The 25,076-nt window shown below is 43.8% G+C and overlaps 1 protein-coding gene across 1 annotated transcript in view; it reads right to left on the bottom strand.

Annotated features, from left to right (window-relative positions):
• The window catches only part of MYO5B (myosin VB), a 385,760-nt gene that overhangs the window by 223,754 nt on the left and 136,930 nt on the right, over positions 1–25,076 (bottom strand). Inside the window, exon 2 of the mRNA XM_082641132.1 lies at positions 6,974–7,084. Coding sequence (XP_082497258.1) covers positions 6,974–7,084 — 111 coding nt within the window. The remainder of the gene's footprint in view (positions 1–6,973; positions 7,085–25,076) is intronic.

Consider the following 25,076-nt stretch of genomic DNA (forward strand, 5'->3'; position numbering starts at 1 on the left):
TCAAAAGACTCTCCCCCCAAGCGTGTGGAGGGAAAGGCATAGGCAGTTTTGTGAAAACATGGTCCAAAAATAAGCCAATGGTATTGGTTACAGTAAAACTGATAAGGAATAAAAATGCCCAGAGCAGCAGCACAGAAGTGAGAGCTGCAAGCTCAGCATTCTAAAACTACAGACTTCTGGGGTTGTGTATATCCAGGGCGAGGGAGGGAGGGAATGAGAGCCCTAAGAACACATTGTTTTCTCTAACAGGTATTTGATTCTAACAGTGCTGCTAGGGTTGAACACTTACGGTTAATATGGTTTTATTTGAAATTAAAGGGTTTATGACACGATCAGAGACATTGAACTTTCTGCACAAAATACTTCACTGCATAATAACTGGGTCTTTGGAGGTAAAGAGGAGGCTGAATGTTAACACCCTTCACAAAATTAATGCTCGGTCACACACCTGGAGTGGACCTTCTCCTCTCCAAGGCCAGGAGCTGGGAATCAGGAACAGGTGGGGGTCTCCAATTGGTCACCATCTAGTGAATGATACTGGACAACACTTGAGAATATAGAGGGTGGCATAAGGTAGAGGATTGGTCTAGACCTGCACTTGCCAATAGATGGTTATTTAAATTGTATTCATTAAAGTTAAATACGATTAAAACTTCAGTTTCTCAGGCTACCCACATTTCAAGGGCCCAATAGCCACATGTGGCTAGTGACTGCCATACTGGACAATACAGATAGAGAACATCCCACTGTAGCACAATGTTCTCTTGAAGCGTGTTGGTGTAGATTGCTCTAAACTCAGTAGATCTGTGATTCTATAATGCTTACTAGGTGCTTAAAAATACCAGTTGGATGAAATGTCTGATCTTTTCATGACCTCTCCCATACCTCAACTCATGTCCATGTTACACGGTACCACAGCAAGAGAACATAATCATAAAAACATCTTCAAATGACAAATCCCAACACAAAGATTTGGAGCTACTAATCAGCATATATCGTAGAGTAGGAGAAACAAGTTTTCTTTATCTACCCATAGAAGCAGAACATCTAGAGAAAAGATAAGCTGGTAAAAATAGAGTTAACAGCAGGCAAGCAGTTGGTACTGACCCTGAGGTGCCACATGGCTCACAGAAATGGAGACCGACTAGTAGTTAAACCCTGTATTCAAGTCCTGGCTGTCAATTAAAGCAGTGGCTCTCAACCCTTCCTGCACCTTGGAATCCCATGAGGAGCTTGCAAAAAGATACTATGCTGTGTCCCATCTCCAAACTCTGATTTAAGAAGTCTGGCTGTGCTGGAGCTTTGCAAACATTTTTTAGCTCCTCGGGGGTTTCCATCACGCAGCCAAACTTGAGAACCACTGAACTTAACTGCTCTGAGGTGTTGAGTCCATCACTTCATTTCCACAGACAACAGCTTCCCTAATTGTAAGATGGGAGGACTGGTCCCAACAATCTTTAAGGGCCCTTCCAACTTTATTGGTCTAAAGTACTTAACTTAGGTCAGTGGATGTGGGTGTGTTCTCTTCTGTGTTCTCTTTCGGAGATATCCTCCTGGAAAATAGGAGACCTCAAAGCTTGAATCCACTTACACTTACTGTAATAGCAAGTGTGTGGCTCCAGGTTCATTTAACACATACTAAAAGCCCAGTTTACATTATGTCCTAAACGAATACAAAAAACATTCACTTAATGAATGCTCTGCTGTGTCTTATTCTGTGATAGTTGTGTTTAAATCTTACAGCTCCATCTTCTCCAGTCTCCAAAAAGAGCATCCTTCTTAAAAAGAATCTTCTTGGGCTTCCCTGGTGGCACAGTGGTTGAGAGTCCGCCTGCCGATGCAGGGGACAGGGGTTCGTGCCCCGGTCTGGGAAGATCCCACATGCCGCGGAGCGGCTGGGCCCGTGAGCCATGGCCGCTGAGCCTGCGCGTCCGGAGCCTGTGCTCCGCAACGGGAGAGGCCACAACAGTGAGAGGCACATGTAACGCAAAAAAGAAAAAAAAAAAAAGAAGTATTAGATGATCCCTAAACAAATACAAAAGTAAGAAAGAATGGAAAAACCAGTAAAACAAAAAGAAAAAATAAATAATCAAAGTCACATGCACCAAGAGGCTTTACTGGTACCAGAGAAGTATTACCAAATACTCTTAGCTCTGCGGTTTTGCCAGATGTACATGCAGCTGGCACTTAATCTGCACGGGGTCTATGGGAGCTCTGTGAGCACTCTCAAGGTATGTGGTCTGAGTACACCCACGTGTAAGGACAACAGTCCTAGCTCTTCTGTGAGTCTGTCGCTTCTTGACTTGAAGAACCATGTTTGCTCTTTCCTTGCTATAATACCCTGATATGTTTGGTACCATCCTTAGACCTGAGCAAGAGGGGCCCTTCCCTGGACCGTGCATCTTAAAGGGCTCCAACATCACAAATGCAAAATATAACCTTATTAAAGAACACATGGTACCTCTGTCACCTGGGATCAGCGTTCAGTGCTGACACAGTGAGATCCGCAACCCTCAACATACACTCTTGTGACGAACGCCATCAGGCCCCAGGGAAATGCTTCTGCACACCTCTTGCCCTGTGTCCTTGAAATAAGACAAATGTGTCCAGGCACCTTGAAGGGTGGTGGGCTATAACATCACCCATGTCAGAGACAGACACTGCTTTGGAGGGTGGGGAGGCACTGGGCAGCAAAGACGTTTAGATAAAAGGAAAGACAAATTAGCTTGTTAATCCTTCCTTCCAGACAGCACCAATGAAAAAAGAATTCTCACATAATGAAACACCGGTTCCCAGTTGGGTCGACCATCCAGTGCCTTGCTTCCCCGCACACTCTAATTGTGGTTTCAGAGGTGCTCACAAATTAGTACAGTATTTGCAACCACTGCCAACCTGACGTACGAGGAACACTCTGCAGTACTGAACAAGTCACATTCCTCTTAAATTTGTTTATATGTAGGTACAGACATGACATGCCCAACGCAAGGTAGCAGTTCTTTATACTGGCAGCTAGATGGAGACCGAATAGTAGAGATTCAAGTACTTTCTTTTTAATATAGTAAATGCTTTATTTTTTCAAGAATTAGAAATGTCAGATTTTACCTAAATAATTCTGATAAAATATGCTTTTAATATTTAAACAGACGTAGGCTACATCCCCATTCTTGCCCTGGCCCCAGAAACATTAGCAGGCTTGGATATGCAGAGACACAGATAGAGCACACTGCTCTTCTTTGTTTTGTTTTGTTTTTTGCGGTACGCGGGCCTCTCACCGTTGTGGCCTCTCCCGTTGCGGAGCACAGGCTCCGGACGCGCAGGCTCAGCGGCCATGGCTCACGGGCCCAGCCGCTCCGCGGCATGTGGGATCTTCCTGGACCGGGGCACGAACCCGCATCCCCTGCATCAGCAGGCGGACTCTCAACCACTGCGCCACCAGGAAAGCCCCACATTGCTCTTCTTGAAGCTCACATCTCCCCACCTTCCTCTCGCTCATAAACACTGCCAGGGCCTTGCACACAGGGAGTACTCGCCCTGGACATGGGATACAAACTTGTTTGGAACAACAGAATTTAAACACAAAACCATGGAAACGGGGAGAGTTTTCCCTGCCAGTAGAGGGCAGGAGCTGAGCAGTTTGTAAGGGAAGTGGGGGCAACTGAGAGAAGGTCTGCCAGGCAGAGCTCCACGCCGCGCAAAGAATTAGGTAGCTGCATTTATCACCAAGGTCTGCATACACTGAGGTGCTTTACCCGGTCTAAACAAGGTACTGTGCTAAGGGTTGGCACACCTAGATACCTTGCACCCTTCACAGCCATGGGGAGAAAAAGAGAAGACACGATGCTTTTCCCCCAAGAAGTTTCCCATCTTCTCACTGGCTTAAACAGAAAACATCTTACATTGGGCTGAAACGATCCAGACACAAAAGGACAAGTATTATATGCTTCCACTTCTCTGAGGTACCTAGAAGAGTCCAACTCAGAGACAAAGGTGAACAGGGATTACCAGGGGCTGCAGGTAAAGGGGGAAATACGGAGTTAGTATTCAATGGGTACAGACTTTCAGTTTTGCAAGATGAAAAGAGCTCTGGAGATGGATGGTGGTGATGGCTGCACAACAATGGGTAAGTATTTCATGCCACTGAACTGTGCACTTAAAAACGGTTGACACGGTAGATTTCATGTCTTGTATATTTTACCCAAATAAATAAACAAATAAATAAGAAGCAAGCAAGCAACAGGGGAAAAGAAACATCTTTAGAGGAACACTGGGGGGCCTGACCACCTTGAACAGAGAAGAGCACACAGGTTACTTACTGCTAAGGTAGAAGCCATAGGTTAAGAACTTTACTGTTTTAGAAGAGAACTAGTTTATTTTCAACCTTTGCTGATACAGTTAAACCCACACTATTGGACTTCAGAGGGAGGAGCAGAGGGCGGGGAAAGAGACTCCGGGGTGGACTTTTCAGCCAACCTGGTACATCAAGGATGCTTTTAGCTACAGAGGAGATTCTTCAAACATTCAGAGTCCAGCCATCCAACTTCTGTTCTCCTGCCTCTGGTCCACAGCTCAGCTGAGTCGCTCCTAATGACAGCTCAGAGGCAGCAGTGGACAAACCACAGCCCACGAGAGACCTGGCCAGAGTCCGATGCTCAGAGCCCATTATTTCTCCAGAACTGCTAACCTCCAGCCCCAGCCATCTCTTCTGATTACAGCTGATGGCCGTGTAGCAGGGGAGGGGTCCTGGGCAGCTGCCAGGATTAGTCACGCAGGGCAGAACTCATTCTCCACTGGGGAGGCAAGCATCTGCTCTGTTTTAGCAACACAGCAGACACTCCCTTAGTACAACTCTTAAAAAAACACCCACCCACTTACAAGATCAACTGAAATGAAATCTGCTGGAGTGGAAGATACACCATTCACGTGGGTGAACTAATTTCATTTTGTTTTGGGTGTGGGGTGGAAAGTTATTCAACATGGTAAACAGGATTCCATCTGTTGGGAATTTTGTTTCTCACCTCAAAACCAAGAGGAGGCTGGCAAAGTCTACCGGCCAGGAAGGGGAAGGGGAGGTGAGCACACCTTAGTGTTAACAGCTTTTAACAAACTAACCAACTCACTGTCCCAGGTTTACCAAGGGATGTGCTCAAAGTTGACACAAAACAGACCTTAGGAGGGGGAAGACGTTCAACCTTCCTACTAATCAATGTGTTAATCACCAGCCACTGTTAAGTACATGTGAGCAAAGCATTAAGACAAGGTCCATTTCTCAAGCAGGTCATTACTACCTAGAAAGACAGGACCAAAGAGCTTGGAAGAAGGAAAAACTGTAAGACAGTAAATGATCAAAGGCTAAGTGATGGGGGACAAACTTTCAATGTTCCTGCAGTTCACAGAGAGGCAATAATCACTCCAGGCCAGGCCTGCTCTGCAGCCCCTCAAACCTGACCCATCCCAAAGCCAAATCTTGATTTTTTGGGCCACCTGGTTCAAAGCCTGTCCATCTCCTAGTCTCCCCTACTGTAAACCCTGCATGCATGACCTGCATCCTCAGCCTCAGGCTATCCCATCTGTCCCCTTCTGCAGTGGCTTCCAGGTGCACTGGCCTCCCTTCCTTCCACACTCTCAAAGGGAACACACTGAGGCCTCGGGGCTGTGGTGCACAACTCCTGCCTGGGACGCTCCCCTCGGCCCACCCAGGCCTGAGTCTTCAATGCTGGCTCCTTTCCACAGCCCCTCCCCGGACACCCTCACCTCAGCTCCCTCCTCACTTTCCTCCTGTACCCTGTCTGCTGCTTCTGTGCCTACTGCAGCCTGCTTAGGTTCTTTCCTGTATTTCTGTGTTCACGTTCACTGTGCCCTCCAGCACGGAGCTCCCACGAATGGCAGGGCCACAACCGATCACCCATAAACCCCCATGACCAGCACAGGGCAAGCCTTCAAATATTTGTGAAATGCACAAATCACAGGGAAGGGTAGTGACAAAAGGCTCATGAAAGGGGAAACCGAATCAGATCTTCTAGAAGGAACACAATTTCCTGGTTACTACCTTGTCTTCCTTTTGAGCAAAACCACCTGAAAATCAACTAACGAAAAAACTCTTGGGGCTTCCCTGGTGGTGCAGTGGTTAAGAATCTGCCTGCCAATGCAGCGGACACGGGTTCGAGCCCTGGTCCAGGAAGATCCCACATGCCGCGGAGCAACTAAGCACATGTGCGACAGCTACTGAAGCCCACGCGCCTAGAGCCCGTGCTCCACAACAAGAGAAGCCACCGCAATGAGAAGCCTGCGCACCACAACGAAGAGTAGCTCCCGCTCGCCACAACTAGAGAAAGCCCGTACGCAGCAACAAAGACCCAACGCAGCCAAAAAAAAAAAAAAAAAAAAAACAAAACCTCTCACTGGAGCAAATAACATGTAATGAGTGCTTACCTGCCAGGCACGACTCTAAGTACATGCCACATAGTAACTCATTTTATTCTAAGGAGCTCCCTAGACAAACCATCACCCCCATGTCACAGATGAAGTAATAGGCATAGAAAAATTGCTAACTTGCTCAAGGGCACAAAGCTAGCAAGGGCCAAGCCAGGACCCCAACCCAGGCAGGCTGGGTCCAGAGTCGGTACTCCAACCACTGTACCAGGCACTGGATCTTATGGTAAGTGGCTCCCCCTCACCTCCCACTGAGCCTCAACCCTACGGAGGGAAGCTTCCTGTGCCCTCCACTCCACGGAGAAGATTCTTGCCTCAGTCACCTGCCATCTCTCAGCTGCTAACACCAATGGGCACTTGTTTGTAATGGGCCATCCATTCAGCAGCTTCATGGTTTAAACTTTCACTTACATTACCATCAACAGCAACAAAATGGATGCGAGGGGCTCAGAAGCTCCAACGTGCAGGACACGCTCTAGCCACAATATAGCATCCAGCCCTGCTCAGGAGAGCTCTGCACTCCCACCCCCAGCACTGCACTCACAGTTTCATCTTCCAGTCGGAGCTGGAGGCTCTTCTCACCCTCCTTGTAGTCCTTGGTTAATTCAGCTGAGCGCCACACTTCATCGGGGTCAGGGATCCAGACTCTTGTGTACTGAAAGATTAAAAGAGAAGAAACTTAGATGCTAAGAGCAGCTTTCAGGTATGCTGTCTCTGAGGGGCCCTCAGGAGAACTTTTAAAGTCACCTGCACACATTTCCCTCCCTTCTCATTTCAAGATACAAGGTGATCCAATACCATGACAAGAGACAACTCACAGGACTGGTTACAGAGGACTCCTTCTAGATCCTAAGAGAATGTCACAGATCAATGAAATTCGAATTCTACCAGGGGAATGCCAAGCCTAGATTTGGTTATATCCAGAGTTTTACACCATTATCTCAAAAGGTGGTACAAAATTGCAATGTCAGAGGGAGTGTCTAGTGTGCTGCAAACAAAGATTAAGACAACACATGCGAAACCCAACAAGACAATGTAGCAAGTCTTCAGAGCTTGGGAATCTCTGCTTTGATATTCTGCATTCAGGGTCAAAGCCATTTTCCTGCAGAAGTGAAAGTGGTCAGCAAATTGAAACTGTGTTAATATATTCCTGAGTTGTCAGCAATCTCAATTTAGTTGTGCATTCTTTAAGCCACAAACATACCCACAAATCTCATGCATCCTTCCCCAGCCCCCATCCGGATCGAGCATCCGCAAGGTCATTAAGCTGGCCAAATCCTGGCAGGGAAGAACGCAGCACTTGGTGAGTGGGAGGCACTATCAATGTCACTTGGGTGCTCTCGGCCCTGACTGCACATTAGAATCACCTGGGAGCCTTGAAAAGAACAAGTCGGGGTTCACCTCAGACCCATGCAGTATTTGAGGTGACATGAAAGCTCCAAGGTGAGTGTAACGTGCAGCTGGGGAGAACCACGGGTCTGATGCACCAAACGGCAGCATCTACTAGTGGCTGTCCCTCTTGGCACCACGCTCCTTACCTCTGTCAGTCACATTTTCTCAGTATTTGTCTCATAGGTATGCGATTTCCACAGGGCCTATTTGCTTGAGAAGCTGTCTGTGTACACGGGCACATACCCCCCCATTATATATATATATATATTTTTAATTTTTATATATAATTATATTTGTATATTTGTATTTATGTATAATCATATATATATCTATAAAATGGCCACAGAATATTTTTAGCAAAATTAATACTCCTGAAATTAATAGTTCTTAAGACCAGAGGCCAGCCAGAATGCGTGCTTGGGCCAGCATAACCCACCCCCCCCCGTGGAGGGACAGCAAAGCACAGGCCCTGTGGCCGGTCAGTTGCCGACTTGATTTTGGTCCTGCTTTTTTACAGCATTTTGCTCCACGTGATCACTGGCCTTTTTTCTTTTTCTTTTTTTTTTTTTTTTTTGTGGTACGCAGGCTTCTCACTGTTGTGGCCTCTCCCGTTGTGGAGCACAGGCTCCGGACGTGCAGGCTCAGTGGCCATGGCTCACGGGCCCAGCCGCTTCACGGCATGTGGGATCTTCCCGGACCGGGGCACGAACCCGTGTCCCCTGCACCGGCAGGCGGACTCTCAACCACTGCGCCACCAGGGAAGCCCCACTGGCCTTTTTAAAAAGCAAGGCCTAGCCCCTGCTACACTTGTCTCTAATTCAGGATCGAGGAGTGAAAGTCGTGAGGCAAGAGATTCAGAACCCCGGTTAATGGGAAAGCAAACTACCACCAACTTGCTTCGCTGATACCCCAGCTCAGGGTACAAAGCCGAAGTCGTTTGTTTTTGGTTTTACAATGAATCAAGTTCACAGGATTGTCTCTCTGCCTCTGAGCCTGCACTACAGCAAGGTATTCCTATATCTTTAGAGGAAGGTACTCTAGAGTATCTGAGTGCTATCGAGTAATACATGAAGAAGGTTTGGAGGTATCTCCAGAGAAAACTGAGCGTTTCAACATTTCTCTCCCTTCAGGTGTTCTAACTTACCTCGTCCTCTACCATTGAAGCCCACCATCCATCCAGCTGTGGGGACTTTTAAGCTCCTGTCCCCCAGCTTCAAGTGAGTGACCTTCCTTAGCTTCGCTACACTTCCTGTCCCTGAGTTAGGCCGCCAGGACTCCTCTTCCAGTCAGAGGGAGGACAGCGCACCCAAGAAGCTCTATGCAAAGCCAAGTCTCCACTCAGTGTAAAGTGGTGTCAGGAAAGGCTCAAGATAACAGAGTGACAAACAACAGAAGAAGGGGGAAATGCCAACAGGAAGCGAGTGGAGGTGGTGATGTGTGGACATCGTCAAGCTGCGTGATGTCCTGGAAGCCAAGGAGCCCAGTCCCAGCTCACACGGGGGCTCCTCTGGCCTTAACCCTGCTGTCCACATGCCTCTCACTGGACAGTTCACTGCACCCAGCACTGGAGAACCTCGCTGCCTGGCTCTGCTGCTGTTTAATTCTCCCTCTGGGAGGGTCCATTTACCTTTCTACTTACATAAATCTCTTCTCTCTAAGCAGACTGAAAACACCTGGTAGGCAGAAAATTGTCATCTATATTTTCCTAAACCCACAGAATCCATCAGAGCATCAGGGGCATAAGGGGACCCTACTGATACTTCAGTTCCTTGCTACTCCAGGTGAGGGCCTCAGCCTCACCACTACCTGGGAGCTGGTTAGAAATGCAGAATCTCGCCCCCACAGCATGAGGGTGGGCACAGCTAAGCACCTGCTGTTCTGCTCGTGCAATATCTCACTCTTCCCTGTTTTTGTACACAGGCCAGACTACAGCCCTGGACCAAATCTGGTGTGCCACTTGTTTTTATACAGCCCATGAGCGAAGAATAGTCTTTAAATGGTTAAATGGCTGGGGGAAAAAAAATCAAAAGAATGATAATCATATGCTAACACATGAAAACTCTATGAGTCAAATTTTGGTGTCCGTAAAGTTTTATTGGAACACAAGGACACATTCTATCTACGTGTTGTCTGTGGCTGCTTCCACATATCAGTGACAGTTGTAACATAGGCCCTATGGCCCCCAAACCTAAAATATTTACCCTCTGGCCCTTTACAGAAAAGGTTTGCTGCCCTCTACCTTTGAACATGCAGTTTCCTCAGCCTAGAATGTCCTTTCCTTATTGTCTATGTGGGCAGAGTCCAGGTCCCAGCGCCATCTCCTCACTGAACCCTTCCTTCCCTGTGCACTACAGAGGGAGCCCTTCCCAACTCTGGACTGCCACAATCAACTCTTCTATGATCAACTTTCTTTATGGTTTTTGCAGTCGTTTCGTTCACGTCAGTTTCCTCTTACTACTCCAAGGTCTTTCAGATACACCACGGGGCATTTCTGTATCCCTGGCATGTAGTAGATGCTCAGGAAATATTTACTGAGACAGGAATCAGTAAAGAGAGAAGGTGTGTTTATGGGGCACCTGGTTTATACATAAAACACTGTGATAAGCACCATGTAACCAAGTATAAACATGAAGATCTATACCCTCACGTTAAGGAACATACAGTCTAGTTGGATAGATAATTCATATAAAAAATATACTCTAGGGGGAGGTGTGACCAATTCCTAAGGAGAGTAACAGCGAATCAGTCAGGGGGGCAGGCAAAGCAAGAGCAGGGAGGGCAATGATGGTAAATGCCAACTTAGAGAGGAAACAGGTGACCAGATTCTCCTACAACGTCTTAAAGGCTAGTGTGCATTACAGATCTGATCAAGCAAGCTTTAGATTCAAATCCAGTAAACATCTGAGTACCCACTCTGTGCTAAATGCTGTCACGTGCCCTCCATCCCCACAATGAAGACACATGTGGACATGCATTGAGATTACAGCAGTTCATTGTGAAACAAGAATGAAGTAAACCCTGTATTGTGATGGTACGGGATGGGTGACATCTGCAGGCAGGCCTCCCCATCGTTACGCTACTTCATAGATTCTCGGCTTAAGGTGCCTATGAGTTACTGAGCAGGGCTGTTCACCCAATGTCACATATGCCGCACTTGAGCTATTTATAGGACTTCCAAGGGCAATTTTAACCGCAATCAAGTTTTGCTTTATGTGCTGACTGAGCCAACAAGCCCCTCCACTCAGACCAAGGAAGATCCACTGCCAGAGCAAGGAAGATCCACTGCCCCTGTAACCAAGTACAAGGTGGGGCATGATCAGTACAAAGTAAACAGACAAGAAAACAGACACACAAACTGAGAGGAAGGAGAGATAAGGAACACAGTAGCCAGCAAAGACTTGAGGGAGACATACATGTGGAATCTAAAAAACGGTACAAATGAGCTTACCTACAAAACAGAAACAGACTCACAAACAGAAAATAAACTTACTGTTACCAAAGGGGAATGCAGGCAGGGATAAATTGGGAGTATGGGATTTACAGATGCACACTACCATGTATAAAATAGATAAACAACATGGATTTACTGTATAGCACACGGAACTATATTCAGTATCTTATAATAAACTATAATGGAAAAGAATTTTAAAAGTATATATATATAACCAAATCACTTTGCTGTACACATGAAACTAACACAATATTGTAAATCAACTATACTTCAATTAAACAAAAAAGACTTGAGGGAGGAAGACAGATGTGATCTGAGCTGTGGAGATGGAAAGAATTTGTGTTGTTTTTTTAAAATTTATTCATTTTTTCTTATTAGTCATCCATTTTATACACATCAGTATATACATGTCAATCCCAATCTCCCAATTCAGCACACCACCACCCTCCACTGCTTTCCCGCCTTGGTGTCTATACGTTTGTTCTCTACATCTGTGTCTCAATTTCTGCTCTGCAAACCGGTTCATCTGTACCATTTTCTAGGCTCCACATATATGCGCTAATATACGATATTTGTTTTTCTCTTTCTGACTTACTTCACTCTGTATGACAGTCTCTAGATGCATCCACGTCTCTACAAATGACCCAATTTCGTTCCTTTTTATGGCTGAGTAATATTCCATTGTATATATGTACCACATCTTCTTTGTCCATACGTCTGTCAATGGGCATTTAGGTTGCTTCCATGTCCTGGCTATTGTAAATAGTGCTGCAATGAACATTGGGGTGCATGTGTCTTTTTTTTTTTTATTAGCAAGTGGCTTTTCTTTCTTTCTTTTTTTTTTTTTTTTTTAGTTTCTGCTTTATAACAAAGTGAATCAGTCATACATGTGTCTTTTTGAATTATGGTTTTCACTGGGTATATGCCTAGCAGTGGGACTGCTGGGTCATATGGTAATTCTATTTTTAGTTCTTTAAGGAACCTCCATACTGTTCTCCATAGTGGCTGTAACAATTTACATTCCCACCAACAGTGCAGAAGGGTTCCCTTTTCTCCACACCCTCTCCAGCATTTATTGTTTGTAGATTTTCTGATGATGCCCATTCTAACTGGTGTGAGGTGATACCTCACTGTAGTTTTGCTTTGCATTTCTCTAATGGTTAGTGATGTCGAGCAGCTTTTCATGTGCTTCCTGGCCATCTGTATATCTTCTTTGGAAAATGTCTATTTAGGTCTTCTGCCCATTTTTGGACTGGGTTGTTTGTTTTTTTAATATTGAGCTGCATGAGCTGTTTATATATTTTGGAGATTAATCCTTTGTCCAATGATTCATTTGAAAATATTTTCTCCCATTCAGAGGGTTGTCTTTTTGTCTTGTTTATGGTTTCCTTTGCTGTGTGAAAGCTTTTAAGTTTCATTAGGTCCCATTTGTTTATTTTTGTTTTTATTTCCATTACTCTAGGAGATGGATCAAAAAATATCCTGCTGTGATTTATGTCAAAGAGTGTTCTTCCTATGTTTTCCTCTAAGAGTTTGATAGTGCCCGGTCTTACATTTAGGTCTCTAATCCAGAGATAGAAAGAATTTGTACAGGAAGGGCTTCCTTTGCAATGATGAAAATGTTTTGCAACTAGATAGACATGGTGGTTGCACAGCATTGTGAATGTACTCAATGCTACTGAATGGTTCATTTAATAGTTAATTTTTTGTCATGTGAATTTCACCTCAATTTAAAAAACAAAAACTGTTTTGGTTGCAGATGATACAAACAGCATCCTGCACACTCTCTCCTGACATGGGTTCTCACTTCTAATATCTGGAAAAGCAGTAAGATAAAATATATTCTTTTCACAGAAAGCCATCATTTCTATGAGCCAGACAGAAACTTTCTAGAACCAAAGTTCTGTGTTGCCTCTTCATTTTTTCTCACCTTCAGGGAATTCCTTCAAACAAATCTGACCTCTACCCACTTTCCTGGAGGCAGTAGACTGTAGGAAACACAAGCTCCCTCAGAGAATCCTATTACAGTACTACTCAATTTGTCACTACGCTGTTTTAACAATACTTAATCCCATCATATCAAAGTAAATAAAATAATGTCTGACCTAATTGTCCAAGAAAAACTGATTTTTCTTTTGGAAAGCGCCCTGTGTATTAACCGGAGAAGGCAGATGCCTCTCTGAAATGAAATACATTAGTACTGAGAGCGGTTCTCCAGCCGGAGTTCATTGCTCCCATCTCTGCAGCAGGCACAGAGGCAGCTCTGACAGACAGCTGGAGGGAGCGGCTGCCTCTGGCACTAGCGCTCAACCCTGGCGCAGGGGAGAACCACCTGGGGAGCTTTTAAAGCTTCCCCAGCCAGGCAACCCCGCAGGCCAATTACATCAATCTCCGGGGGTGGGAACCAGGCAGTGTTTTTTTAAAGCTCCCCAGATGCATCCAACGTGCAGGCAGGTCTGAAAAACAGCAGTCTTTGTGGTTTGATTTGGTAACTGATTTGCAGGGCAGCACAGCCTCATGTGCCCAGAGGCCTCTCCCCACTGGCCTGTGGCCGAACATGAAAGTCCAGTCCGAGGATTCTTTATCCTGAGCGGAGCACTATGTGCAGAAAGCCCCTGCTAAAGTGTAAGTATACTACTGAGGAAAGCACAGCACTTACCCATTTATACTAATCATCATGCAGTGCAGTACCGTGGTTAAGTGGGCGGGCTCTAGAGCTAGACAGCCTGGGTAAGAATTCCAACCACCACTCATTAGGTTGGGTAAGGTGATGAATGGGTCTGAGCCTCGGTTCCCTCATTTGAACAATCTGGGCAAAAGTTAGACCAACCTCATGAAGCGTCCTAAGAATTAGATGAGATCCCACAGTATTGGTACTGTAGGCATTAGGCAGTAGTGACAGTGGTGATGATATCAGACACTGTGCAGCCTAGAAGGTAGAATCCTCCTGGGATCCTGCAGACGATTAGGGAACGGGAAACAAACCCAAGGTGTTCCATGTTACTGGGATCCTTCAGATGTCCTGCAAATCATCATACATAGGTAGCCATGCTTTGCCTTAAAATCAGTAACTGGATCTAGACTACTTCAACCTCACAACCCTGAGAGGAGTGACTCTCAACGCTGGCTGGCATTTAAGAATTATCTGCAGATCTTTAAAAAAAAAAAAAAAAGACCCAATGCCCATGTCCCACACTTGAATAATTAAGATTAAGTTTGAGAGTAGGCCCCAAGCACTGTACTTTCATTTTACACTTTCCAAGTGATGAATGTGCCATCAGAGTTAAAATCACTGTTTCAGAGTGAGCCTCAGAACCAAAGTGGACTTTAGGGAAAAGAGAATAGGAACATGGGAAACATTCACTCCATAGAATTATTAATAATGCCACCTCCATAATCTTACACTAATGTAAGTAATTTAATCATTTCATCTTAGTTTTAAAACTGAAATAAGATGAGCAGGGTTATCGCTAATATTTCACAAAGAAGAAATTTGAGGGTAAAACATACTGGGCAGTTTGCCCAAGTTCACAGGGAAGAGCCAAGTTCAGGGCAGAATCAAAGAGAAGATCTCAGACTCTAAGTCCTCCACTGTCTCCCCCCAGCCATGGAGGAATACTGACTTTCTTACAGCAGCCCAGGTCCCACTGAGTATGTATTTTATACAGTTAAAGTGTCTTATAATCACACATGAAAAAAGTGCAAACACCCATTGACAATGACATGCCAAGTTAAGCCACTAAGTAGTTTTGGAGTTAAGAATCAGACTGAAGTTTTGGTCACAATGTAGTCTTGACTTGAAGCAAGGCAGTCTGGGCACAGACCCCTGGGAATGGATGGAAGGGGACCCCACAGCCTAACCTGGTGACTCACTGCCCATTCCTACCTGTGTTTAGGGGACAAAGAGCAGGCACACTGTCGGCCTTATTCACGGCTGTACCCCAGCACTGACATGACGTCATGGTTAGCAGGAACTCAAATCTCTGCTCTATGATTGAAAGCCAGGCTCTGGTTAGGGGTGGGAGGGGAGTCCTTTTGATAAAACAGAGAAAGCAGTCAACAGATTTACTCCGGGCGTGAATTTTGTTCTAGAACTCATTTGGAGAAGATGCAAGATCAAGTTGGTCAACTTCCATCCCACGAGGAGCACAGAAGCCACCAAATTTCTCCATACAGGACCAATCTGAGATCCAGCACAGAGAGGGGCATCAACAAACAACAGTGCTTCCCAGCACTGTTACAAGTAAGTGGACAGGCTGTGGGTTTCAAGGGAAAACATAATCGTGAAAAGGTAAAGAAGCGAGACCTGGAACTCAGATGCCGCCCAAGGCAGGAAGGATCACACACAGCAAAAGGACAGCAAGCTGCTTCCCCAAGCTTGCCCAAGTCCAGCTACAAAGTGCTAGGATGGCAGGCTGAGAACCACAGTGCTGAGAGACTACAAAACCCTCTAGGCCAAAAATCATGTGTCCCTCATTGAAAATGAGGCTATTCATAGCTCAGTTCTTTAGTGAGGTTAGAAAGACACCTAAACACTTCTCCAAAATGTCATGAGTGATCCTCTGTGGGGTAAGTGTCCATTTCGAAGCTTCTCCTGCTAAAGCAACAGTTCTTGGAGGGAAAAGAAAGACAACACACTTCCCTAAGCCAACAGTTTCATTTCGGCACCATCACAAGAGCAGTTTCCCCAGTGGTGTGGTACCTGGCAGGGTACTGCCACGTTGTAGGGAATATGAAGACAGCTTACCCAACGGCCCTTATAGCAGGAGGTGGGTCACGTTTCATTCTTTTGCATGTGAAGAGTCTGGAGGGCAAAGACTAGGCCTTGTACCACATCCTAGCAGAACCTCCCACAATCCTCTGCACATCTATTGAAGTCTGAAGATCATGTTCATGGAGCCAGATACCAACTGCATCCTGAACCCAGTGGTGGTGATTAGTCCCCCAAAGCTGGAGGGCTGAAGTCAAGAACATCCCCAGCAGCATGTTGCTGGGCATCTTCCCTTCCCACTGACTGGGCTCCCGCTATGGGAAACACGTGAATAGGAGGCTAAGATGCAGGTATCAGGTACTAGCCTCAACCCCCATCACAGGCTGCTTCCTCATCTGTAGAGTGGAGAAATATCGTCCGTGTTACAGTTGCCGTTAGGATTCAATGAAATGAAACATTTAGCACAGCATCTGTGACAGGAATTATTGTTACTGTGGCAGGAACTTGGGCCCTGGGATAGAGACAACGGAGAACTCCCTGTAGGAGAGCATAGACACAACCAAATAATCCCAACAGAACCACACGCACAGAAAGTGTCATGGGAACATAGAAGCTCCAACTTCCTGAGTTAGTTACCTCCTCCTCCCCCTGCCCCAGCACCAAGGCCGGCCTCCTGGTTTCCCTGTTTACTCATTCCCAGTAAAGGCTTCCTGGACCAGTAATAACCTTCCTTTTTCCCCAGATGTTCTGCACTGGGAAGCTCCCTATAACTTAGAGCCAGAGGGAATTATATGTAAATATTCTGTTTGTCCAGAGCCAAGAAGTAACTGAAAATCCATGTACAATTCTGGGCCAATGAGGTAGGTTCCTGAGGCCCCACCCAGAACTCTTCCAAACTTGTTCCATGTCCTTTCCTAAACGAGAGAACCAAGCTAGTCCAAATGCCAGGAAGAACTTTAACTTAATGCAGAGAGACTGGGATAGCAAAAAGCCACTCAGCATCCTTGGGGTTAAAAAGATAGAACAAAACCAGAGAAGTGAGCTTTATTCTATAACATATAAAGTGTACCGTTAAACAGCAAAGTTATAATAAAACCCAACACTTCCTGTCATTTAAACGAAACAAAAGTCAAATATACCAAAAGGAAGGTCCATCAGCCTATTTCCTGCACCGACCATCACATCGTATTTTTTATATTTGCTATCTTATGTGCTTATGGCACTATGTCATCTCAACACAGTCTTCTGAGGAGAGATTCAACGCTTTCTGATATCTGATTACATCATCAGTCACAATTACATCTTAATCCACATTCTATATCTGCTACTGCAGACTCAAGTCTCCATGTGGCTGGTGAAACAACTTACCTGTTTACTGCCCTGCAGATGTTAACAGAATAAGCAGTATGTCCTTAAGTGACAAATGGACAAGATGGGAGGCGCTTGGTGTTCGGAGGGCATCACCGAGTCATTTTATCCATCCAGTTTATACCAGCAGCACATGTGTTTGATGGAAGCTACAGTGATACCAGAGGTTTAGAAATAGCCATAAAGCAATGTGTTAATTTTGAAGTTTTGGAAAGGCCACTGAAATTTCCCTATTTAAAAAGGGTATGTTAATGGCAAGCCGGTTTTGTAAGCCTGCAATGTTAAATCCATTTAACCTGCAACTAAAGAAGCTAGAAAAGATTTACTAAAAGCTAATACATTTCATGCAGCTAAATATATGTCTGAATCTTCTCAAGAAGCTAAAGCTTTGTTGGAATTCCACTTCCAGCAACATGACTACCGCTCCTAGACTGTGGACTCTCCCTGTACAGGGCAAATTAGTATGTAAATTAAATACTCCATAATCATATTATTACAAATCTTTAAGTCATTTAAGACAGTTTTCCAGAGCACACCATCTTCATATTTTCACCTAAGCTCTTTGAAATACCTCAACTTTTAAAATCCATATATGATGCCATCACTGGGCAGTTGTTTTCCTCCTTCCTGAAGGTATATACTCCTGATCTCCACAGTCGAAGACTACTATATTGTTTTTCCCAAAGAAACAGTCTTAATAGTTTACACTCACCACAATGCTTATTAGCAAGTCACGGTCCTAGAAATATTCACCAAGGCAAAGTTAAGTTTGTTTGCTTCCATTTTTTAATTTAAACCCTGTTCCATTAATAGACCTCTCTAAGAAACCAAAATCAGCACTGACTGAAGTCATTTCAGGCTAAGCTAGCTCCTGCAAACAGAACTTCACTGATCAAAAATAAATAACTGAGAAAGCATTGGGACACTACTCTTTTCTGAAGAAAACTTCTGCTCTTGCTTTGTCTTTAAGAGATCATCTATCTTAGAACTTAAATGCCTTACACACTTGCATTTGGACTCAAGCCAGCTCCCAACCTTCCTTTCCCAGGATAAAAGCATTCTGGCCTTCCCGTCACCAGTATTCAAACACTTCATCTTTGAGGTTATTCAGTAAATATTCTTCAACTGGGACATGTCCCACATAAGCTACAAGGCCCCCCGACCAGAACACAGACTCTAGTCCATTCATTCATCCATCAGTATTTACTGAACACCTGCCACATGACAGGCACTGTGCAAGGTGATGGGACACAGAAAAAAAAGACATGTCCCTATCTTCAAGGATGTCAGACCACATTATGCAATTAGTCTACTGCAATGGTCATAACTGCTTGGACAGCACAGACATTCACAGCATGTAGTTGGGGGCCTAACCTAGTCTGGATCATCAGGAAAGGCTTTGTTGAAAGAGCAAGATTCAAGCTAAATCCTAGATGACCAAGGAGTTGGCTAGACATATTGAGGAGGGAGGAGTGTTCTAGGCTGAGAGGTTATCTGTGTGACAAGCCTGGAACAAGAAGGAATAGTGCTCACTGAAGGACGAAAGAAGGCCATTCTGGGTGGGACACAGTGCAGGAGGAAAGGGCTCAAAATGACGCTGGGGAAAGAAGCAGAAGGTGCTGGGGAGCCACATTTTTTTTTATATTATCTATGGCCAATGCAAGGGTTCTAAACATGAGGAGGTATCCCATGTGTTTATTTTTGCTTCTGTTTCCCTTGCCTAAACAGACATATCCAAAAAAATACTGCTAAGACCAACGACCAGGAATGTACTGCCTATGTTTTTTGCTAAAAGCTTTATGGTTTCAGGTCTTCAATTTATGTTTTTAAACCATTTTGAATTATTTTTGTGCATGGTGTGACATCAAAATAAAAAGCTTTTGCATAGCAAATAAAACTATCAACAAAACAAAAAGGCCACCCACTGAATAGGAGAAAATATTTGCACACAATATATGCGATAAGGGGTTAATATCCAAAATATACAAAGAACTCATACAACTCAACATCAAAAAAACAACCTAATTAAAAAACGGGCAGAGGATCTGAATAATCATTTTCCCAAGAAAGACATACAGATGACCAACAGGCACGTAAAACGATGCTCACCATCACTAATCATCAGGGAAATATGAAGCAAAGCCACAAGGAGATATCAACTCACACCTGTCAGAATGGCTATCAACAAAATGACAACAAATAACAAATGCTGTCAAGGATGTAGAAAAAAGGAAACCCATGTGCAGTATGGGTGGGAATGTAAACTGGTGCAGCCACTGTGGAAAACAGTATGGAGATTCCTCAAAAAATTAAAAATAGAATTACCACATGATCCAGCAATTCTACTCCTGGGTATCTATCCAAAGAAAATGAAAACACTAATTCAAAAAGATATGTGCACCCCTATGTTCACTGCAGCATTATTTACACTTGCCAAGATATGGAAGCAACCTAAGTGCCCATCAACAGATGAACAGATAAAAAGATGTGGCATGTATATACACAATGGAATATCACTTGGCCACAAAAAGAATGAAATCTTGCCATTTGCAACAAGATGGATGGACCCAAAGGATATTATGCTAAGTGAAATAAGTCAGAGAAAGACCAATACTGTATGATTTCACTTATACGTGGAATCTACAAAACAAAGCAAATGAACAAACAAAACAGATAGAGCATTATAGACACAAAGAACAGAGAGGAGGGGATGGGGGGAGGAAAGAAATAGGTGAGGGAGATTAAGAGATACAAACTTCCAGTTACAAAATAAATGAGTCACAGGTATGAAATACACAGTGTGGTGAATATAGTCAATAACTATGTAATATCTTTGTATGGTGACAGATGGTAACTACACTTACCATGGTGATCATTTTGAAATGTATAGAAATATCAAATCACTGTGTTATGTAACAGGAACTAACAATGTTGCAGTTCAATCACACTTCAAAAACAAACTCATAGAAAAAGAGATCAGATTTGTGGTTATCAGAGGAGGGGGTTGAGAGAAGGGGGAATTGGATGAAGGCAGTCAAAAGGAACAAACGTCCAGTTATAAGATAAATAAGTACTAGGGATATAATGTACGACGTAATATAACACTGCTGTAGGTTATATATGAAAGTTGTTAAGAGAGTAAAGCCTAAGAGTTTCAGCACAAGAAAAAAATTTTAATTTTTTCTGTGTCTTTAATTTTGTATCTATGCGATGACGGATGTTCACTAAATTTATAATCACCGCATGACGTATGTAAATCAAAGCATTATGCCATATACCTCAAACTTATACAATGCTGTATGTCAACTATATCTCAATAAAACTGGAAGAAAAAAAGATCAGTACTTATAGATTGATATATAAGGAAAAAGAATCCTCCATATGCGAGTGTAGTTAAATCTTCCAACGTGCCTTTCCCTTGGTCCTCACGTGAGCACTCACGATGAACACAAAATCAACAACACAATTTATCCTGTCCCTCCCCCCAAATAAACCGTCCTTGAAATTCTACCCCTGGGTGTCCCTATTACTTCATTCACTCAGGACTTCCTCATTCCACACTGCTAAGCTGCCATTTCCACCATTCTCTTTTTTAGTGATACACTTATTCAGCTTTTGAATCTTCCTTATTCGTTTATTATTCTATTTCATTCTCAACCATGTCACCCAATCTTTTCCACTGTGTTTTGTCATGTGGAGCTTATTTGCAGTTTCAGAGAGTTGAGTGGAAAAGTCTGACACTAAGAATGAAGAGGGGATATTTAATCTGGTATATCAGCAAACAGGCGCAATAATAGCATCTAAACTTCTGAGACCTCAGGAGAGAGGGAGAAATTGTTCCACAACCAACAGACGCATACTGAGTAGCAGCCATGAAACTGCTTGTGACTTTAGAGCTAGGAAGTTAAGTGGGTATCTGCTGTTTAAGTCACCATTAACCAAAGTCCTGACAATGATGCCTCTGCTTTCCACCCTGGTTCTGAGAGGAATCACTGAGCAGCCACCATCAATAATGCATCCTGCCTATTTGGAACGGAATCATTCTTCGGAGAGTTCTATCCGCTGTTAATATCAAACAAATCTACTGTGGGATAGCCATAGAGTCTCTATGATGATCATGGCTAACTCATTTCCTCTATGTCGAAGGACTGCATTTTAGGGACCAATTCAGATGCAGTTTTGTGCTGAAATGTCACTTCTGGTCCAGCTGAAAAGTGAGTCTGCAGCTTGAAAAAATTGCTGACCTGACCCTATGTTACTAACCAGAGAAAACTTAGGAGAGTTTTAGAACAGGAAGTGAAGGACAGATGCGGGTGGTGTGAAATGCCCCGTTCATATGCTCTATTCTTAAGGATTACGGGTGGGAAAGGTTCATCTCAAGTATAAAACGAGAGAATGTGGGTCATCTCAATCAAAAACTCCTCCCTGCCCCCAAATAGGTATCATCATGAAAAACCATTTGAGGAGAAGGTATGAAATGAGTGAGGGGACCAATGGTGAGGGGACCAGTGGTACTTCCTGTTCAATCTGTACATGGGTAATTCACTGTTGGAGCTAATTTTGGATGTACAAGTGGAAGCCTTTGCCTGCTGCTGCTTCAACTCACCTGAGCAGTATTAATATACCATCAGGTGAGGCGCCTTGGCTGGCAGCTCCCAGGCCCACGAGCACCACGTGTCCTCCCCTAGGTTATTTCTGTCCTTCTCTCTCTCTCTCTGACACACACACACACACACACACACACACACACACACACACACACAGCCTCGCCCCAGTCTATACACTGGAGGACAGAACATTTCCTTCATGTCCCCTCCCTCTCCATCCAGACCCGCCGAGCAGCCGCACGGTGGGAGCCCCTGGATCGTCTGGAAATGTGACTCCTAAAGTGCTTTCTCGCCTGTATTCAGCTACTCTGTGTTTGCCGCCTGGTTTCTTGGTGCTCCAGCCAGGCATCAGGGATGTGTCACTAAGGTGGGAGATCCAACTTCAGGACACGGGTCCACAAGAGACCTCCCAGCTCCACGTAATATCAAATGGCAAAAATCTCCCAGAGATCTCCATCTCAACACTAACACCCAGCTTCACTCAATGACCAGCAAGCTACAGTGCTGGACACCCTATGCCAAACAACTAGCAAGACAGGAACACAGCCCCACCCATTAGCAGAGAGGCTGCTAAAAACATAATAAGGCCACAGACACCCCAAAACACACCACCAGACGTGGACCTGCTCACCAGAAAGACAAGATCCAGCCTCATCCACCAGAACACAGGCAGTAGTCCCCTCCACCAGGAAACCTACACAACCCACTGAACCAACCTTACCCACTGGGGACAGACACCAAAAACAACGGGAACTATGAACCTGCAGCCTGTGAAAAGGAGACCCCAAACACAGTAACATAAGCAAAATGAGAAGACAGAAAAAGACAAATCAGATGGAGGAGCAAGATAAAAACCCACCAGACCTAACAAATGAAGAGGAAATAGGCAGTCTACCTGAAAAAGAATTCAGAATAATGATAGTAAAGATGATCCAAAATCTTGGAAATAGAATAGACAAAATGCAAGAAACATTTAACAAGGACCTAGAAGAACTAAAGAGGAAACAAGCAAAAATGAACAACACAATAAATGAAATTAAAAACACTCTAGAAGGGATCAATAGCAAAATAACTGAGGCAGAAGAACGGATAAGTGACCTGGAAGATAAAATAGTGGAAATAACTACTGCAGAGCAGAATAAAGAAAAAAGAATGAAAAGAACTGAGGACAGTCTCAAGAGACCTCTGGGACAACATTAAACGCACCAACATTCGAATTATAGGGGTGGCAGAAGATGAAGAGAAAAAGAAAGGGACTGAGAAAATATTTGAAGAGATTATAGTTGAAAACTTCCCTAATGTGGGAAAGGAAATAGTTAATCAAGTCCAGGAAGCACAGAGAGTCCCATACAGGATAAATCCAAGAAGAAACACTCCAAGACACATATTAATCAAACTATCAAACATTAAATACAAACAAAACATATTAAAAGCAGCAAAGGAAAAACAGCATATAACACACAAGGGAATCCCCATCAGGTTAACAGCTGAACTTTCAGCAGAAATTCTGCAAGCCAGAAGGGAGTGGAAGGACATATTTAAAGTGATGAAGGAGAAAAAGCTACAACCAAGATTACTCTACCCAGCAAGGATCTCATTCAGATTTGATGGAGAAATTAAAACCTTTACAGACAAGCAAAAGCTGAGAGAGTTCAGCACCACCAAACCAGCTTTACAACAAATGCTAAAAGATCTTCTCTACGCAGGAAACACAAGAGAAGGAAAAGACCTACAATAACAAACCCAAAACAATTAAGAAAATGGGAATAGGAACATACATAGTGATAATTACCTTAAATGTAAATGGATTAAATGCTCCCAACAAAAGACACAGACTGGCTGAATGGATACAAAAACAAGACCTGTATATATGCTGTCTACAAGAGACCCACTACAGACCTAGGGACACATACAGACTGAAAGTGAGGGGATGGAAAAAGATATTCCATGCAAATGGAAATCAAAAGAAAGCTGGAGGGCCTCCCTGGTGGCGCAGTGGTTGAGAGTCCGCCTGCCGATGCAGGGGATACGGGTTCGTGCCCCGGTCTGGGGGGATCCCATATGCCGCGGAGCGGCTGGGCCCGTGAGCCATGGCCGCTGGGCCTGCGCGTCCGGAGCCTGTGCTCCGCAATGGGAGAGGCCACAACAGTGAGAGGCCCACATACCGCAAAAAGAAAAAAAAAAAAAAAAAAAAAAAGAAAGCTGGAGTAGAAATTCTCATATCAGACAAAATAGACTTTAAAACAAAGACTATTAAAAGACACAAAGAAGGACACTACATAATGATCAAGGGATCGAACCAAGAAGAAGATATAACAATTGTAAATATTTATGCACCCAACATAGGAGCACCTCAATACATAAGGCAAATACTAACAGCCAGAAAAGGGGAAATTGACAGTAACACAATCATAGTAGGGGACTTTAACACCCCACTTTCACCAATGGACAGATCATCCAAAATGAAAATAAATAAGGAAACACAAGCTTTAAATGATACATTAAACAAGATGGACTTAATTGATATTTATAGGACATTCCATCCAAAAACAACAGAATACACATTTTTCTCAAGTGCTCATGGAACATTCTCCAGGATAGATCATATCTTGGGTCACAAATCAAGCCATGGTAAATCTAAAAAAACTGAAATCATATCAAGTATCTTTTCCGACCACAACGCTATGAGACTAGATATCAATTACAGGAAAAGATCTGTAAAAAATACAAACACATGGAGGCTAACCACTACACTACTTAATAATGAAGTGATCACTGAAGAAATCAAAGAGGGAATCAAAAAATACCTAGAAACAAATGACAATGGAGACACGACGACCCAAAACCTATGGGACGCAGCAAAAGCAGTTCTATTGGGGAAGTTTATAGCAATACAATCCTCCCTTAGGAAACAGGAAACATTCCAAATAAACTACCTAACCTTGCACCTAAAGCAATTAGAGAAAGAAGAACAAAAAACCTCCAAAGTTAGCAGAAGGAAAGAAGTCATTAAGATCAGATCAGAAATAAATGAAAAAGAAATGAAGCAAAAGATAGCAAAGATCAATAAAACTAAAAGCCGGTTCTTTGAGAAGATAAACAAAATTGATAAAACATT

The sequence above is a fragment of the Mesoplodon mirus genome, assembly GCF_964341445.2.
Source record: "Mesoplodon mirus genome assembly, chromosome: 13".
NCBI lineage: Eukaryota > Metazoa > Chordata > Mammalia > Artiodactyla > Ziphiidae > Mesoplodon > Mesoplodon mirus.